Here is a 17,588-nt window from a genome sequence, read left to right as displayed (position 1 = left end):
CGTTCTTAAACTCAATCACATGGTAGTTGAAGCAAATTGGGCAGGATAAATGAGCTAGCTTTCTTCGGTCCCATTGCTTTGGTGATTATGATATCTCCTCTACCCCTTTCCATAAGGCATAGCTAACCAAAGGAAAGGGGACCAAATGAAAGCAGTCGCTTTCACAAACTCTTTTTATCATGACCCTTCTGTGTGTTTCATTAAGCTGCTGGGGTCATGAAAGAAATTGGCACTTAAGCTACGAACTTTATGATGATTGATGGGTTTGGAGATCAAGGATTTGATGATATGAAGGAAAACCAATAAAAATGGCAATCAAATTAACTTAAAAGAAGTGATATTCAGGATACAAGGCCAATGCCAAACAGATTCATACACAAACATAAGCTGCATACATATAGGCAACTTGAAGTTATTGAATAGGCAGGATTCAGAGAACAAAGCTGGTTAAAACATGAGGTACGATACAGATATTACATTGGCATGTTCTTCAGAAGATTTTTTTGGATGGCTAAGTGGAACCACCAATTTTGGGATGATCTGGAGGTGAGGGTTTTGGGATGTACGGAATAAGAGGACTACCATGCTCAATAGGACCAGGTTTTATGGATGCTTTGGAGCTTGGAACTGGATCAATAGGATCGTAATCATCCACATCCACATTGCTCTTCTTTTCATTGCTTGGACTGTATCCACTCCCCTGCAAATTTCAGATGAGAAAATGTCTCAAAATCCGGAAACGAAGAAAAAGGGTTCTCTTTGCAGATTGTGGCCATGCATGTAGTGAATGTGTATACCTTCAGCTTTCTACTTGTTTCACTCATACTCGAACCATCAACATGCTGCAAAAACTCCATACCTGACATTTAAGAAGATGGTCACTATTAAACATGTAATAATTATCGATTCCAAGAGTGACATGTATCTGGTTGCTGCTATTTTACTTGATTAATTTACTAACGTCATGCATTTACTTTTTAACATGCAAAGCCGCAATTTTAAGTTACATCATTTTATTCGCATGATTTAGATATGGGCCAACCAAAGCCTGCAATTTGATCAACTAGTTATAAATACGATTGAAATAGATCACTAAAATTGTTTATTTAAACCCAAAGAATGAAGATCCAAAACAAATCTCTGTAGAAGACAAGTGTGGGAGTTAAAAAGACAGCTTGAGAATTGAGACGGTTGACCGAAAGTATTAACCTTTTTTTCCTTTGAAGGTAACAAAATTATTGACACTACAAACTTATATAACAAGAAATAGCATGCAGTGAGGTCATTTAATTCTTTAAATAGCAGCAAGCAATGTGCAGTTTACCAGAGTTGTAGATTAAAGGTTCATTGTTTATGGACTAAACAATAAACATCTCAAATATAATTGCACAAAAGAAAAGTTATACTCTAAGTTTTTGTTTTGTTGTATTTTGAATTTTATTTTTATTTTCTTTTCCGATTTCAAAAACATAAAACCAATTATTTACATTATTAAAATTAATTTAAATTTATTGGTATAATACTTTTAAATAAAAATACTAAAAATAATTGATATTGTAATTAATTTAAATTTAATCATTTAACTTATATTTTTAAAAACTAAATTTCTTAGAAACAAAAGTTTAATAAATTTCAAATGTAGGTAGTGGTAGAGAGTATTTTTGATATGATCAGTCAGATCATTAACAGATAAATAATGTTAAGAAGCCATGCAATGCATTAACTATAACACTTAAACCATCAGCTATTACCTAAGCCATCTTCCAATGCAGCTATTACCCGAATTCCAGTAATGAAAAACAAACACAGGAATTTTGTCTTGATGGTTATGTAGGCCAATTAACAGAAGAGAAATGAACTAGTACGAGGTAAAACATTACCGGGAATGGAGGAGCTGCTGAACGCAAAGACGAACAAAGCTGTCCCGATCACAAAGAAGAAAACCCAAATCCCAGGAACCTTCATAATGCCAGTGTTATTGGCAGATGAATTGATGAGTTCCCCTCCGAACAAAGAGTTGATTTTTCCCAACTACAATTACACCCTGGAAAAAACGCCTTTTATGCAGCAACTGAGCGCATGAAACTATTTTCCAGCTACCAAAATATATTTAAAGACAAAAAAGAAAAAATGGAATCCAGCTTTCGTCACCCCCAGAATTGAGCAACTTCAAACAAAGTCGACCGGAAAATCCGTGGAGATAAGGCAATGAAGTAAGGTGGCTAGTAACTATGTCTCTAGTGCCTAAGGGCGGCCCATGCCATGCCTTTGAGGCTTTGAACATGCAGTGCGCTTGATAATATAAAAAATATATAATGTAAAAATGTTTGGAACTTTAATGGTGGGGTAAGTGAAATAATAAAAGAAGGCATGTGAGTTTCATTGTCTGATCTCTCATGGCTGTAGGGATGCAGAGAAAGGAGTAAATGCCATTGATTTATGCATGCGAGGGATCAGTGTCATTGTGAGAAATGAATGAAGACATCAATGCGGTAAAACCAAAAACAAAAAAAATGTTTGCTGGGAACGCGAGCCGTTCGCCACGTACGGTCGTGTCTCGGAAACCCTTTTTAGCATTTGTTTTGAGCCAATTACCGTGCACTTTGGTTTTCTGTTACACACCTCATCGTTTGCTTGCTTTCTCTCAGACATAGATGGATTCACCATAGCCCTAATGAAAATTAGGGAAGCAAATAGAGTTGCAGAGAAGTTGTAGCTCAATTGATATAGCGTTGGCTTCGCGTATGCCGAGAGGCACGGCGTTCGATTTCCCGCACTCCATTAAATATTACTACTGCAATACTACCGATTAAACACTTACCAACCATTAAAGCTCAGGGGGAAGAATAGTGACCGCCAGTTTTGAAACAACCCTTTATTACAATCGGTGGATTGGGGAAGAATGGAGGTGATAAGCGTGAAAAGTGACGATTTTGTCTACGGGTGTTGCTGTAAGTTAATAACTAAGGCTTTTAATCTGTTCAAAGTTCAGGCTGCCTGCCAGCTTTTGGTAATAATTAACTTTAGTTGTACGCATGCAAGGGCTACAAGACGCAGCCAAGGAGTAAAAGCTTGCTCTAAAAATGGACGCCACCAACACCCTAGAAAGCAGTACTGAAATTAGGACTAAAATAGGATTTGAGATTTCATTATTGATAAGCTGCGAAGCACGTGGGAGTAACATAGAGTCTTTAAGTTTTGGCATAAGCATTAGATATAAAAGAAATAGAAATGCCTTCGTTATATCTAGCAGCAATTTACTCTCCTAACTGAAAGAAGCTTTGTGGTCCAGCCGCAGCCAGTAAAGTGGGTCTGTGTCCCGGGGGATTAGGCCTGTTTACTTATTGGACTATCTAGGACCCAAGAGTAGGAAAAGGATCTTTACCATCCAATAGGTGGAAAAAGATGGTTTTAAGCCCATCTTCATTTTTTGAAAGAGACATTGGACTGGACCAACTCTTTTTTCACCTGCAATTTCTAAAGAGGCATCTGGCAGCAGGTACTGGGCCTAAGTTGAATAACAAGACAAGTGAGATCGGATGCTAGAGTTCGAATGGCGAACAATATTCCATCTAAATGGTAAAACCGCTAACAATAAAATTTTGGAAGATTGATCGGAATTTAGAGGGTGTATTCCTTCGGTTCGGCTTTTGGATAAAAATTGAATCGATTTGTTTCATTCAGTTTTTTACTTTTAAAATCAAAACTGCATACAATAAAAATCAAAATACTTAATTTGGTCCTAAAAATTTTTGATAGTGCAATTCTTGATTTTTCTTAACAATCATAATCCATATTCTATATTCATTTATACATTTATACATTTATTAAGTGAATTAAATAATTAAATTAATATCATAGCAATCAATAAAACTATTTAAAAAGTCATTTTAAATTAAGCTATAAAGTCGATAAATCATTCAAAATTCTTAAAATAAAGTTAATACATAAACCATTAGTATATCTAATGTTTTTCTGTGTCATTTTTTCAATTAGTTTAATTAGTTATAACTGAGTGATTACACTATGCCGTATAATTGATTAAATTAGTAACTATAAAACATATATGATTGTAAGAAGTTGTTTTATTTTATAAATAAAATATTATAAATTTTAATAAACTATTTTCTTAAAATTAAAATTATACTTATAATTATAATTATTATATTAAAAATATTCACTTGGTCTAATATAATTACAATCTTTTTATCGAATATTTTCATAACAATTTTTTATGATCATATCTAGTTAATAATAATAATAGTAGTAGAGTTAAATGAATTACTCTACGTAAATATTGAAATGGTCAATTTATTATTATGTAGGACTACCTCTTTAAACATATATTTTTTTTCATTCAGTTTGATTTAGATAAAATGGGTTCTATGTAAAAAATTAAATCCAAACTGAATTGTGCGATTTAAATAATACACCAACCTAAAATCAAATTGAATACATCAATTTAAATCGATTTTTGGATTTTCTTAGTTTCTTTGTTAAGCCATAATTGGAACGCATCAATATACTTGGCGTGAAGAGCAACAAACAGCAAGATTTTCTATCAAAATGAGCTAAAGTTGTAATGCTTTGGTTGATCCAAATTCGTTCTATTCCGACCCAGTGTCTTCATAATCTTAGCAGATGTGTAGTGAAGTATGGACTTTGTGATGATTGGAAGCTTACTTCTTTATTTTCTTAGTGATGTCAATCATGAACTTATGTAACTTTTAACTTTGTAGCAGTCTACTGCTTATTTCATAATAAAATACTAATAAAAAACAAGAGTTCAATAGAGCTTGAATTCAGAGCTTAGTATTTGATTTGGAATTTTCAAATCAACATGTGAAAAACGAAATATATGTAAAAAAGAAAAAAAGAAAAAAAAAAGAAAAGAAGAATCACAAGGAAAGTCAACATCAACCAATTGCCAAACCATAGATAAACCATGTTTTTTTCCTCAGCAAATTTTCGTGAAAACATCAAATACGTAAAACATGGTACTGGCAGCATGTTTTAAAGGACAACAGAAAACACATATACCGAAGTATATATATAGTTTATGACAAAGTACGAGATAGAGAACGCAATCACTTGGCAGGCAGCTGATATATACAAATAGTTGGTATATAGAAAAAGAGGGAATAGGAGCAATCTTATAAAACCAATCCCTCCTTACTTCCTCTCTTGTTTTAAATCGTGGTTTGGACCGATACGATGGGAAAAAAACCCTTTCTAACCAGGGATATACACACAGAGAGGGGGTGAAATAATAATAAAGAATTGACTGAAACCCTGAAAGGAAAAGTAATGCCCATGTTCATGAGAAGCAGCGACGATGAAAAGGAGAACTCCTCCTCCATTGAAAGCATTTTGTCAATCGTCGCTTTTTGCATCTTTTGGGGGATTCACCTATTTCTATTTCGGATCTCCTCAGCAACTCCCACATCACATGCACATCCCCGTATTCACACGAGCTTACTTCCTTTTGCAGCTTCAACAGCCCTGTTCCTTCTCCCAACAAATATGGCTAATTAAGTATAATCACTTCAATCATTTTAAAGGAAGTACGGCTCATTGTCATCAACATTTCAATTATAGGAAAAAAAACTTTAAAAAAAGAAAAACTAAAGAGAAAAGGAGACCTTTCTTGATCTCAGCCTTGCTAAAATCATCAAATCGGCGACGAGTTAGAATTAAGACGGTTGAGAGTTGAGACTTACCGCTTTTACGAACCCCGAGGCGTGTGGCGAGACCGGTCCAAACTCTACGCATTCCGTTCGACATTTTATCAACAAAATTCATTCTTCTACCTGCTGAAAATTTCCTCCTCGTTGAGAGGAGAGCGTATGAGAGAAAGGGTGAAACGAGAAGAAGGAAAAAAAATGAAAAAAAGAGAGAAGATTCTAAATAATCCTGCAACCAAATTCACAAAAAAATTAAATCAGAAAACTACTGATTGAAGTAAGAAATTTTTTTTAAAAAGAGATGTTTTTGAAAAACCTCTCTCGTTCTCTACTTTCTCCTTTTCTTTTTAATTCTTCTTTTGCTTTTGTTCCCTGTCTTTCTTTTTTATTTTATTCTCTCCTCTGGGAAAACTTCTAAGTTCGTGCTTTGTATTTTAATGGCTTCCCTTAACAGAAAAAAAAAAAAAAAACCGGATGACACAATCATTGTCTTCGTGATTGCCACGTGGCACTTCCGAGCTGTTTGAGAACTGTGTTGGGATTCAATGCCTTTGGCGCGTTCGACCGAGACGGTTATTCTGGTATCCTATTTGACGCCCTGGTGCCTTCCTGTCTCCCACGTGGAAGTTTACAATTGGTTGTACGTCTTTGAGATTGCACAGGCACGTGAGGATATCATTTGGGTTGTTGAGACGTTTGGACCTTCCAAGGTTTGTGCGGGGAGAGGGTATTTGGCGAGCGCTTCGGCCTTGGCGCGTGGTTCTAATTAAGTGGAGTTCGGGCCGAATCAATAGGTCCGACTCTCGTCGCTTTGACCGCATGGGTTCAAAGAGGGAGACAAATAAGGAAAACAGATCACGTCTGCGCTTGTAAAAGTTCAAAGATTGAGTTACGTGTCGCTCCAACAGTGGTTAGTCGGGAACGAGAAACACGTGGCGCTGCTAAAATAAAATTAATTATACATAAACACGAACGAAATATATACACAAATCAATATCTTTCATCAATCGTACCCAGTTTTTTTTAGCACATTTCTCTCAGTTTGATATTTTATAAACAAAAAATACGGTAATCATTGGAATCAATTTTTCAGCAATACATTGAACTGATATGAACTATTGTTTTCTAGCAAGAACTTAATACTAATATCTTAATTAAAGATTTCAGGAAAGAAACAAGTGAAAAAGACAAATCAGTCTATTTCTCTCTCCAGTTACTATTTTTGTTGTCATAAATATGTTATAGTGAATGATGATTTAGTATATAAGCACTGGTTTGATTGGATCCGTACAACTGGACCAACTAAAGACGCAAACATCCGAAATCAAATCCCATGTCTCATCTCTTTTATCCAACCAATTCCAGCAGTAAGATAGATAAACATGGAATATAATTAATAATTAAATAAAAATGATCTTTAATATAAAACTAAAAGATGGAGATCCGATATATAATTCTATCTCTGCAGAGCTAGAGGCATGGTTACAAGGAATATTCAATACTAAAGGTTGCTTTTCAATTGTTTCATGTCTTCCAGAAAGAATTCCAGCTTAAGAATTAATTTGAGTAAACTGAAAGAATTAAGTACCAAGAACTCAAGTCAAAAGCCCCACTACTCGATGCTCACTTTGTTTAAGCTTGCCATGTACGTCAAATAGATTGTCCATATGTAGGAACAAGAACTGTTCATTAGAGGCTGCCACAAAATGTTAGCAAAGGCATTAGTGACAGCAATTGGATATAAGAAAAAGTATAGCAGGAAGTAACACAAATATACCTGGAGATGAACAGGTACAAACTTGTACGTAACAAAATCACACGTTGGCCAGAACATAGCACCGCTTATCAATGTCGGGAGGAGGTCACGCTTCAGTCTAGCTGCAATCTCTTCAGCATTTTCACCTGATTTCAGAACCACAATAAGAAGTCAGAGAGTAAGTCTAACACGATGAGAAGGCCAACACCACACAACCAGAGACTTGGTTATACACAATGAGTACAATTTAAGAACCAGGGCTTCATCTTTGAATCCCTTGTGATAGCAATAAGTTTCGGAGGATAGGTCTAACTTCTGAAGCTAGCCAATAAAAGACCAAAACAAGAACAAGGCCCCATTAGAAAGGTAATCAAATGAATGGTTAGAAAGCCAAGCAAAAATGGTAACTTCACAGAGCATGCCAGTAGGCAAAAAAGCAAAGCTTGATACATGGTGCCAAACTAGAGACCTAAAAAAGCCTACAAGGTACAAGCGACAAACTGACAACAGTTCATCCAAGAAGGGGTCTCAAGTTTTCAGCTAAAGGGAATTTCTGAAATAATGATGATTAGATACCTTCACAATGTCACCTTCTGAACTCCATAAGGACCATAATAAGTCCCGACCAAGCAGAGATATTGAAATACAGAATAATAGAAAGCCCCAACGTTGCAATAATATGTCTATTTCCTTGAAGAAAAAGAATAGTTGTGGGGGGTGGGGGTGGAGGCGGGGATCTTTTACCTTGTAAAGCTGCATTGTAGGAGAAGAAAACGGTAGTGACCAAAGGTCCAAAGACAGCCTGCCCCAGAAACATTTTCTTGAAGGTAGTCAGCATATCTCGTTTAGGCAAAGCTTTTGACAATAAGTTAAACCAAAGATGCTGTGATGGCCCCAAGAGAAGCAATCCATATCCAGCCATCCGTAATGTCCGAATCGAGTCATAACTAGAAGCTGATGTGATCATCTAATAAAAGATGTTATACATATGAGAAGGAAACATTATTATGGTAAATGAACGGATCAAACAATAGCATCACAGAAATGAAGATGTAAAAACCATTTGGAAGGCAACAAAAGATAAGAATTGCGTTGTTGCAAAGCAATTCTTTCCCTTAATGTATAACGATTGTAAATGCAAACATCTAAGAAACACCTAGAATTCAAAAGAACTAGGCCAAGAGACATACTTTCGAGTAATTTAACATCACTTTCTCAAAACAAAAGGCTCCTATTTCTACCAAAACCGATCAAATTGCGAAAATCCCAGACCCTTGTTTGCATAATTGAGAATTGGATTCAGGAAAAACGAAAATATATAGACCTACCTGTGAAGTAAAATCAGCAGCGGCAAAGATAAGGGAAGTTGTGACAGATTTTGTAATAATAGGATTGGATTCGAGCTTCGCTAAATACCATCCCAAAAACCCAACCTTTGACGACGATGAGGAGGTTGAAAAAGAACGCAGTGGATGAGACCCTTTGCAACTTGCAAGTTTATTAGGGGAGGAGAAAGAGTAAAATCCCCGCCTTTGGGTCGTGAGAGAAGCTTCGTTGAAGGTTTTTCCATGGAAGAGCGAATGGGTATCGGAAGAGAGTCGAAGGAGGCAGCGGTTGCTTAAGCTTTTGAGAGTGTTGCCGCTGCTGCTCCCCATTTCTGGAACGCGCGCTACAACTGACGGGACAGCCTGGTCCGATGTTGTGATCTAGCAATAAAGGGCCCGTCAACCCCATATGTCTAATGGGCTTTGGTCCCTTTCTAACTGGGTCAATAATTGCAATGCTAGGAACCACATTGTAAATTACGGACGAGGTTTTTGTGAGAAGCAGTGTTGCTAGAATTGGCTTCCCAACACCTACCACTACCTCTTAATTTGGTTTTCTCCTTCCATCAGGAGACAAATGGATTCTAATGATGAGGTAACTCATCTTTGTGAAAGACTTCACATTGTCATATCTTTATTCTGGATGCTCTTGCTGGTGCCAAATTGAAAGACTACTTTGCTTTAAAAGTCTTCAACATGAAAATTCATGCATTCTTTCTTTTAGTTATGAAGAGCGTATAATTTACATGAGTGTCAGGGACCCAGTTGATTTGTCTGATACTCTCAATTGGGGTTGTTTCTTGTTTATAGAGAAAGTGATCTTGAGCTACGTTAATGGATTGCGAGCTGTCTTTAGTTGTTCTAACTTGACAGTAGTGAGTAGACGAACTTAATTCCCAAAATATGTCTTATTTAATAGGTTGGTTGCAATATGCAATTTTGTACATAGTCATGAATAATGGCTTGAAAGTTTCAAACTGTATTGATATGATCCAATACGATTGCGGGAACTAATGACATAAAATACAAGAAATGGAACCTCAAGTCCAACCAGCTGCTACTTCTATTATTTTTATTTTTTCCTTAATGGATAATTTCATTCATTTCTTAAGGTGAGGGAAACAAGTATAGATGTCAGATTTTGGGTGCTTTGATTCAGCATGTTCTCTGCACTTCACCTCTGATGTGGTGCATATGAATGTCTGCATGCAAACCTTGCACTGCAACCACCATCTCCATCAATCAGTATCCAGAAGGCAGAAGCAGAAGATTAAAGAAAAGGAAGCATAGTTTACCTGGATCGTCATGGCTTTCTTATTTGATTCCAGCTGACTACCTAGAATACACAAACGACAAACTCTGTAAGTCAGATCTTATGGCTGAAATTTAAAAACGTAAAAAGTATAAGAACGAGCACAAGAAACTTTTACCCTTAGCGGCCTTGTACTTCTCCACGTGTTTCTCACGAGCCATCCTTGATTTCTGGCCATTGCCTCCTCCCATCACGCAGATCTCTCACCCCTCCTCCGCACCAACAAGAAGTTTCAGCTTCACTCCCAGAAGAAAAAGAAAGAGAAGATTTGGTTTCGTTTACAAAGTCCACGAGAGCTTGAGAGTGGAAGACCTGTATATATAGCCAAGGATCCAGTGTGTAAAGTAAAGTGGGATCCAGAATGGCAGAAATGAAAAAACCCACGACCTTAATTACATTTGTGCTGCTGGTATTAGATTTCAGTCAAAAGAAGAAGATAAAAAAAAGAAACTATACCCTCCCTTTTCTGCGTCCTGGAACCCTTGTTTCGCAACATCACTATAGTTTCAAACCATGTATTTTGTTCGCATTTCATATTTGTTCCAATGTTCATTGGGTTTAAAAATTCTATTAAAGGCTAGCCTAACCTAATGCCCATCGTTTTATAGATAGATTCAAGTTGAACTGAATTCTTAAACATAAGTTAATTCATTATTTAAACTTCAAAATAACAATTAAATTCAAAAGGAAAAAAGGTTTATGATATCAATTGAAGAACCTATATTAGTGTTTCATGGCACTTTAACCATCAAATGTCACCGTCCAATTTTGGTCTGAAGATATAAAGGGAGATGAATGCGCAATACTCAACACTATCTTATGCCTCCTTTCCATCTCCGGTCTGGTGAGAGTTAAAGAGAAAAAGGATTTTTGAATTGAAACGCAGCTCTACTTGAAGTGTTTCCAGTGAGCATTTCTCACCTTATTATAACTCAAAATATTGGCTGGAGTTAAAAACTCCAATGACTGATTTGGAAGTCCAAAAATAGGGGTTACGCCTCTACTTCTTCCTTTTATTATTTATTTTGTTTAATACACGTAATATAATTTTATTTAATATATCATTATTTAATATAATTTTTAATAAAAATAATTGTTCATTTGTAATTTATAATTTAGTATAAATACAAATTTAATTTATATTTTATTATTTAATTTAAGTATAATAATATTTTAATATTCTATTATATTTTTATTCCATAAAATATAGTTTTTATATATCATTAATATTATATTTAAGTTGAAACATAATCTACGGTTAATTTTAACCTTACTACTATAATAATTCATCTTATCACCATTATTACTTTTAATTTCACCCTAACTAATCGTATCGAAAACCTTCGTAGATAGGATACCTGATTCCCATATAAAATTAAATGATTAGACATGCAAAGTTAGCAAGGTGGATATTCCTAATTTAGACATTAGAAGTTGAAGAGGGTAAAGCCTAGGTGCTTCAAAACTACAGCTGGAGGTTGGAAGTTCCCTTCATAGAAATCAGCAAACAAAGTGGCGGTGGACCCGAAACCCAATTATTAATTTTCTGAAATGGTGCTTCATTGCACCTTACGATGTTATTGACTTATTTCCATTGAAATTGACAAAATTTCGTGGATGCTTTAAGTTGTTGTTGGATAGGGAGTTTAGACACCGCAGCAATCAATTTTCACATGCTTTTGCTGGCTTGCTTCTCTTCCCACCCAGAACGAAGATTTGAAAAACTGAGTGGGCACCTTAATTTCTAAGACCAATGGGACTCAGTCTCCTAGCCTGTCATAGCCCATAAGCCGGCATTAGGCCCATCTACATCTACCGAAGTTAACAATATCATCTACAACTTTTAATTACATCCAAGCAATGGGTTTTGAAGGCCATGGTCATGTATATGGTATAGTAGCCAGTGCGAATAAAATCTGAAAAATTATTTTTATCCATCAAGTTTTTGGATTTCATGTGAGTCAATAAAACATATAATTGTTTACTAACTTCGTTTATGAAATTAAACAAATTCATTGTGGTTAAAGAGATAACAAAGACAGGAGATAAGCTTGCAGGGTCTCGGTTTCTCCAAGCTCCCTGAATCATAAAAGTTGACATAGCATTTTCTAACATTTATTATATATAAAAAAGGAGACAATAAGTTTAAATGCCATAAGATGCAGCTAACAGCCAAACACTACACACAACATTTTGTGAAAAAAAAAAAAAACTAAAGAAAATGGAGAACTGGGGAAACTATAAAATGGAGAAATGTCATCCTTATTCTCTCCGTAAACAACAATGGGCATTGGTGCTATTACCGTGGATGGTCCTTTTGAGACGTAGAAGCAGAAGAACCATATCTGCCACCTTTTCCTCCACCTGGGGAACCATATCCCCACCCACCGCCATACCCCTTTCCATCACCGTTTCTTGCCCAGCCTCCTCCTCCTCCACCGCCTACATTGCCATACCCGTAGCCACCACCGTCCCCTCCACCTCCACCTCCACCCCCAAACCCACGCCCTGGGCCATAACCACCACCTTGGCCCATACCACCACCAAAGCCACCATTTCCTACACCTCCCGCACCGCCATAACCCCCGGTTCCACCATTGCCTATGCCTCCCCCTCTGCCGAAACCTCCACCAAGACCACCATTGCCTATACCTCCCCCCCTGCCAAAACCACCACCACCACCACCGTTGCCTGCACATCCCTTATTGCCTACACCACCACCAGGGCATTCTCCATAACCACTATCTGCAGTCACTGGATGGCCGAAGGCTTCAGCAGGACTGTGTCTTAATCCCATGTCTATCATCCTACGACTCACATCACTCGAAAACGTCCCTTCCCGCTTAGCTTCAACGACACAACTTGCACAAAACCACAAACACAAACAAAACCAAACGCATCCCCAAGATATAGCACTACTTCTTTCCATGACTACACAACAAATTAATCATAAAAATAAGTAAGAAAATGCTCCAGAAAAGAGTTAAATGAAAAGAAGAGAAAAAATTGTTAAAAAAAGAGAGTTCATTTAGAAGCTCATGCAAAGTACGCAGCTTAACGAACGCGTTGGCACGTTACGAAGGAGCATCTATATATACATAAAACAAACAGGCTATGTATTGTGGTGGCCTTGGCCATAGAGAGGTGTGATATGAACCGAATTGTACTCAACTGGTTCTGGTGATAAGACCAATTTGAATGACCACAGCTCACAGTGCATTTTCGGCGTGTGTTCATACTTACAGAAAACCCTCCCTCTAAGTTTGATATCATGAATTAAGTAGATATCAAATAATTTAATATATAATATTTTGAGATAATATTTGATGGAAAATGCATAAATTTTTATGTACTATCATCGGAATATATTAAGTCATCGGTATTTATTTAAGGAATAATATTTATGCAGAGTTAATACATAAATCTCATGCATCATCAACGAATAATAACATGACACATCATCATTAAATTAAACAAAAATATGAAAGACTTATAAATAAATACTAATAATTTTATTTAAATATAATTAAACATTAATTATAACTATTATAAATAAATATGAGTAACTCTATAATTTAGGATCTTGGTTTAAAGAATTAGGGTATCTTGTTTAGATTTTAAGATTTCAGCATTTATTTATAATTAAATATTATTTAATTATGTTTAAATAGAGTTATTAGTATTTATTCATAAATCCTCTGCTTGTCTGTTGTTTTATTTAATGATAATGTATATATTATTATTTACCGATAGTGCATGAGACTTATGCATTTATAAAACATCATATATTATCATTATTTATGGTTTAAAAAGTAACATATGTTATATCTAATGTAGCTACTTTATTTTTAAAATATTTTTCATATCAAATAAAATTCTTTCTAAAAACTACAAGATATTACGCTATTAAATTATATATTTTAAATATTTTGAATTTAATTTTTTGTTCTACCCCTATTCAAATATCGGGTAAATTTGAAGTATATGCCATTTTTAGAAAAAAAATTAGGGTTTTGCATTAATCTTTTGAATATTTAGGGAAATAAATTTTTTGGAGAGAGGAATAAAGTTTCCCAACTGTTTTTTTTCAATGGCTAAAAATAGTTAGTTTGTTCTATATAAACCCAAGCCATTTTCATCCTTCGGTATTTAAATCTCATTTTTCAAAGTTTTTCAATTCATCCTTTCTCTCAATTTTCTCAAATTTTAGCTCTCAAATTTTTATTCAATTTCTCTCAAAATTTTGTTGTTTTAATTTTATATTTCGTAATTTAATTGATTTTTATAATACAATTTTGTTTATAACGTTTCGATGACAAGCACATATTTGATGTCCAATTGCAAATAATAAGAAAATATTATTAAATTTTCTAATTTTAATTAAGTTTATTATTAAGTTGTCAATATTATTAATTTTATAATTTTTTATGTTTATATAATCAGGCGAAAATTGAATTTTAAAGATATACATACACAATTTAACTATGATAGTACAGTGTGTTATTGAACAACACTTGCAAAAGGCAAGGATTCTTGCACGTATCTCATACGTTCAAGGGGACTAAATTAGATCCCACACTTATCAGGCTTTGGTGGAAAGATGGAGACTCAAGATACACACAGTCCATCTTTCATGCGGTGAATATACAATTACACTCGATGACGTAGCTTTACAACTCAGTTTACCAGTGGATGGGCTAGTTGTTATGGGGCAATGGTCGTTGGCGATTGAAGTGCAGTTTGCGAGTTACTATTAGGCAAGGTGCTGAACAAGTTTTTTGCTAGTCGAATAGAGAGGAAATGGTTAGAAGAAAATTTCAATTATATCAGCAACTCCGCAAGTGCTGTTGAAAAAGAACAATACACCCGAGCAGTTATCTTGAGGTTAATTGAGGGTCTTCTAATGCTCGATAAATCTCAAAATCTAGTACATTTAAGGTGGCTATTACAATTCATCGACTTGAAAGAAGTAGGACAATTCAGTTGTAGATTAGTTGTCTCACATTGTACTGAGAGATGTGTCGGGCGACACAACCAAAAAAATTAAAATAGGTGGTTGCATACTCCTGCAGTCATGGGCATGATCCACAGTACCATTTTTACGTCCCCTAGTACACACCCCTTATTTTTTCCCACTTGTAATAAGGTAAAATTCATTTGATAATATAGTTATCATAATATTTTTTTCATTATTATATTTTTGAAACAACATATTATTTGAATAGTTGGAATAATGAAGCGAGTCATGTTGGTATAGCGGACGAGCTCAAAGATATCTGGCTACTGTTAGATTAACGATTGGAAGCAAGGTTAGTTTTTAAAATTTTAAATTATATAATATTTACATAAGGATTCGAAATTTAGCATTAGGTAGATAATAAAATTTATAATTTCCTACTATAGTTTGAATGAATGCCATACACTGATCCGAGAATTCAAGAATGAATCCCAGCTGAATTTTTGGCCAATCGTAATATGTGGCACATGAAGGTGCCATTGATAGTTTTCGCGACGGTAGAGATGCACAAATTCGATCGAGTGATATGCCAGTCCGAGTTTAGGCAAAGTATTCCCTCATCACCCCTGGACATCAAAGAACTGCACAAAGTCGACTTGAGAGGAGAATCGGCAAAGATTGAGCGAAATTCCATGAGAAATATATCTACATTTGGGAACATAGGTACGATTTAATACCTATGTGCAAACCAATTCTCGCACCAGAATTGGCGACCTCTCCAGAGTACATGACATGTTTTAAACATCACGATAAGTCAAATCTACTATCGGAGGAGGAAAGGACTAGGCAACGTTGTTTTAGGAGGCCAAGACAACCCCGTATGAATCCTAGGTCAGGCATAAATGCCTCAATGAGGTCATCATCAGCTCCAAACCCACAAGTGGCACCGATGACTGCATCACCTCCTGATTAGTATGGTTCATATTTGTAACGACCCAATTTTACCGTTACCGAAAAAGTGTATTTTCGGGTCTCCGTTTCTGAAAAATGGATTCGTAAATATTTATTAAAAATATTTACGAAGTCAATTGAGTGGTTAATTAGAGTTTAATTAAGTAAATTTAGTTTAATTAAGAGTAATTAGGAAAATGACTAAATTGAATAAAGGATGAAAGTTGAATTGTAGATTAAAAGAAAATGAAGAGGACCAAAATGGCAATTATGCCATTTGTCCTAAGTGAGTATGACATAAACATAAAAATCGAGATTTTATGTGTTAAAATATATATTAAATTATTATTATATTATAGTATATTATATTATATAAATAAGTAAAGAAAAATAAGAAACAGAATGAAAGCAAACGAAACAGAGAAGAAACAGAGGAGAAAGAAAGAAAGAAAAAGAAAAAGTAAAATTTGGGTTTCAAGGCTCAAAGTTTAATTTGGTAAGTCAATTAAGTCATTTCTTCTTAAATTTTGATGTTTTAGAAGCTTTGGAACAAGACTTTGATGAAATTAAGTTGATATTTTGAGAGTTTATAGATTTTCAAGTATAGTTCATGTTGAATAAAATAGTGAATTAAGGGTTTAATTGAGTAAATTTCAAGCTAGAATTGATAATAGGATCAAATTGTAAAGTAAGTTATAAGTTTTATGTTGTAGGGACTAAATTGATGAAATTTTGAAATTAGGAAAGTATGCTGGAAATTTAATATTTAAATGAGAGTATGGATGAAATTTGAATAGAAATAAAGTATGAATTAAGATAGAAAAGTAAGTGAATTTAGTTAGAATTAAATTGAAATTAAAGTAAATCAACATTTTGTACTAAGACTATTTTGGACAACAGCAGTAGTCTAAGTTTGAAAAATACCAAAAATTGTATAAATTGAATTAGAGGATGAATAAAATATGAAATTAAATATTATTGAGTCTAGTTTCTTATAGAAGAAACGATATAAGCAATTGAATTGTAAATTATGAGATATAATGAATTTTGTGAGACAAGGTCAGAATGAATTCGGGTTCCCTGTTCTGACTTTGAAAATCACCAAAATTGAATAAAAATAATTAGAGGCTTAAAGTTATATGTTTAGAATCCCTAATGAGTCTATTTTCATTAGAAATCAATGATAATGTTATCCGAGTTCTGTACTGTGAGATAATTAATTTTAGTGAAGAAGGGACGAAACTGTCAGACAGCAGAATAGGGGTGAATTTAAAGAATAAACTGTACTTAATGGCTAAACCAAAATTCTGAAAATTTTATTGTAAGAAGATTTGTGAGTCTAGTTTCAGGAAAAATTAGCAGATCTTAATTTAGAATTCTATAACTCAAGATATGAATTAGTAATGTATTAATGATTATGAATTGTATTAATTTCGTAGTCAATGTGGTACCAGAAATCTCGGCTAAGAAAGGACAAGACAAAGTCAATGGGAGTTAGCTCGAAAATTACGGTTTGTATTTCTATAATCCGAATCTAATACTTAATTGTTGAATTTATTTCTTAATATGTATATTAAGTGTTTTGAAGTAAGAATTATTGTGT

The 17,588-nt window shown here is 34.6% G+C and overlaps 4 protein-coding genes across 4 annotated transcripts; all 4 read right to left on the bottom strand.

Moving 5' to 3' along the window:
• Nucleotides 1-289: 289 nt before the first annotated feature.
• On the bottom strand, nt 290-2,939 carry LOC108450641 (uncharacterized). The gene is made up of 3 exons (XM_017748360.2): nt 1,881-2,939; nt 798-859; nt 290-700 (listed from the first exon to the last, which is right to left on the bottom strand). Exons 1-3 carry the CDS (start codon nt 1,963-1,965, stop codon nt 512-514), a joined length of 336 nt encoding a protein of 111 aa, XP_017603849.1. The 5' UTR covers nt 1,966-2,939; the 3' UTR covers nt 290-511.
• Nucleotides 2,940-7,077: 4,138 nt separating this feature from the next.
• Nucleotides 7,078-9,155, bottom strand: LOC108450741 (uncharacterized). Its single transcript, XM_017748494.2, has 4 exons — nt 8,769-9,155; nt 8,185-8,407; nt 7,462-7,586; nt 7,078-7,380 (listed from the first exon to the last, which is right to left on the bottom strand). The coding sequence occupies exons 1-4, from the start codon at nt 9,093-9,095 to the stop codon at nt 7,297-7,299; spliced, it is 759 nt and encodes a 252-aa protein (XP_017603983.1). The 5' UTR covers nt 9,096-9,155; the 3' UTR covers nt 7,078-7,296.
• Nucleotides 9,156-9,658: 503 nt separating this feature from the next.
• LOC108452366 (uncharacterized protein At2g23090-like) lies at nt 9,659-10,543 on the bottom strand. The gene is made up of 3 exons (XM_017750144.2): nt 10,196-10,543; nt 10,061-10,101; nt 9,659-9,985 (listed from the first exon to the last, which is right to left on the bottom strand). Exons 1-3 carry the CDS (start codon nt 10,266-10,268, stop codon nt 9,866-9,868), a joined length of 234 nt encoding a protein of 77 aa, XP_017605633.1. The 5' UTR covers nt 10,269-10,543; the 3' UTR covers nt 9,659-9,865.
• A 1,833-nt stretch (nt 10,544-12,376) lies between these two features.
• LOC108450807 (uncharacterized) lies at nt 12,377-13,006 on the bottom strand. The gene has a single exon (XM_017748582.2). The coding sequence runs from the start codon at nt 13,004-13,006 to the stop codon at nt 12,377-12,379; it is 630 nt and encodes a 209-aa protein (XP_017604071.1).
• Nucleotides 13,007-17,588: the final 4,582 nt, after the last annotated feature.

This window comes from Gossypium arboreum, chromosome 5 (genome assembly GCF_025698485.1).
Source record: "Gossypium arboreum isolate Shixiya-1 chromosome 5, ASM2569848v2, whole genome shotgun sequence".
In the NCBI taxonomy this organism is placed as follows: Eukaryota; Viridiplantae; Streptophyta; class Magnoliopsida; order Malvales; family Malvaceae; genus Gossypium; species Gossypium arboreum.
This window is presented reverse-complemented; position numbering and strand designations above follow the sequence as displayed.

What these genes read in the sequence shown, in the direction of transcription:
- LOC108450641 (XM_017748360.2), bottom strand. Translation starts at nt 1,965, where the DNA reads ATGAAGGTTCCTGGGATTTGGGTTTTCTTCTTTGTGATCGGGACAGCT. An exon ending in CAGCAGCTCCTCCATTCCCG is followed by an intron (nt 860 to 1,880) that starts GTAATGTTTTAC and finishes CTTAAATGTCAG; the next exon opens with GTATGGAGTTTTTGCAGCAT. An exon ending in AAACAAGTAGAAAGCTGAAG is followed by an intron (nt 701 to 797) that starts GTATACACATTC and finishes TGAAATTTGCAG; the next exon opens with GGGAGTGGATACAGTCCAAG.
- LOC108450741 (XM_017748494.2), bottom strand. Translation starts at nt 9,095, where the DNA reads ATGGGGAGCAGCAGCGGCAACACTCTCAAAAGCTTAAGCAACCGCTGC. An exon ending in CTGCTGATTTTACTTCACAG is followed by an intron (nt 8,408 to 8,768) that starts GTAGGTCTATAT and finishes ATCTTTTATTAG; the next exon opens with ATGATCACATCAGCTTCTAG. An exon ending in CTACAATGCAGCTTTACAAG is followed by an intron (nt 7,587 to 8,184) that starts GTAAAAGATCCC and finishes TTCTGAAATCAG; the next exon opens with GTGAAAATGCTGAAGAGATT.
- LOC108452366 (XM_017750144.2), bottom strand. Translation starts at nt 10,268, where the DNA reads ATGGGAGGAGGCAATGGCCAGAAATCAAGGATGGCTCGTGAGAAACAC. An exon ending in GAAGTACAAGGCCGCTAAGG is followed by an intron (nt 10,102 to 10,195) that starts GTAAAAGTTTCT and finishes TGTGTATTCTAG; the next exon opens with GTAGTCAGCTGGAATCAAAT. An exon ending in AGAAAGCCATGACGATCCAG is followed by an intron (nt 9,986 to 10,060) that starts GTAAACTATGCT and finishes TGGTGGTTGCAG; the next exon opens with TGCAAGGTTTGCATGCAGAC.
- LOC108450807 (XM_017748582.2), bottom strand. Translation starts at nt 13,006, where the DNA reads ATGGAAAGAAGTAGTGCTATATCTTGGGGATGCGTTTGGTTTTGTTTG.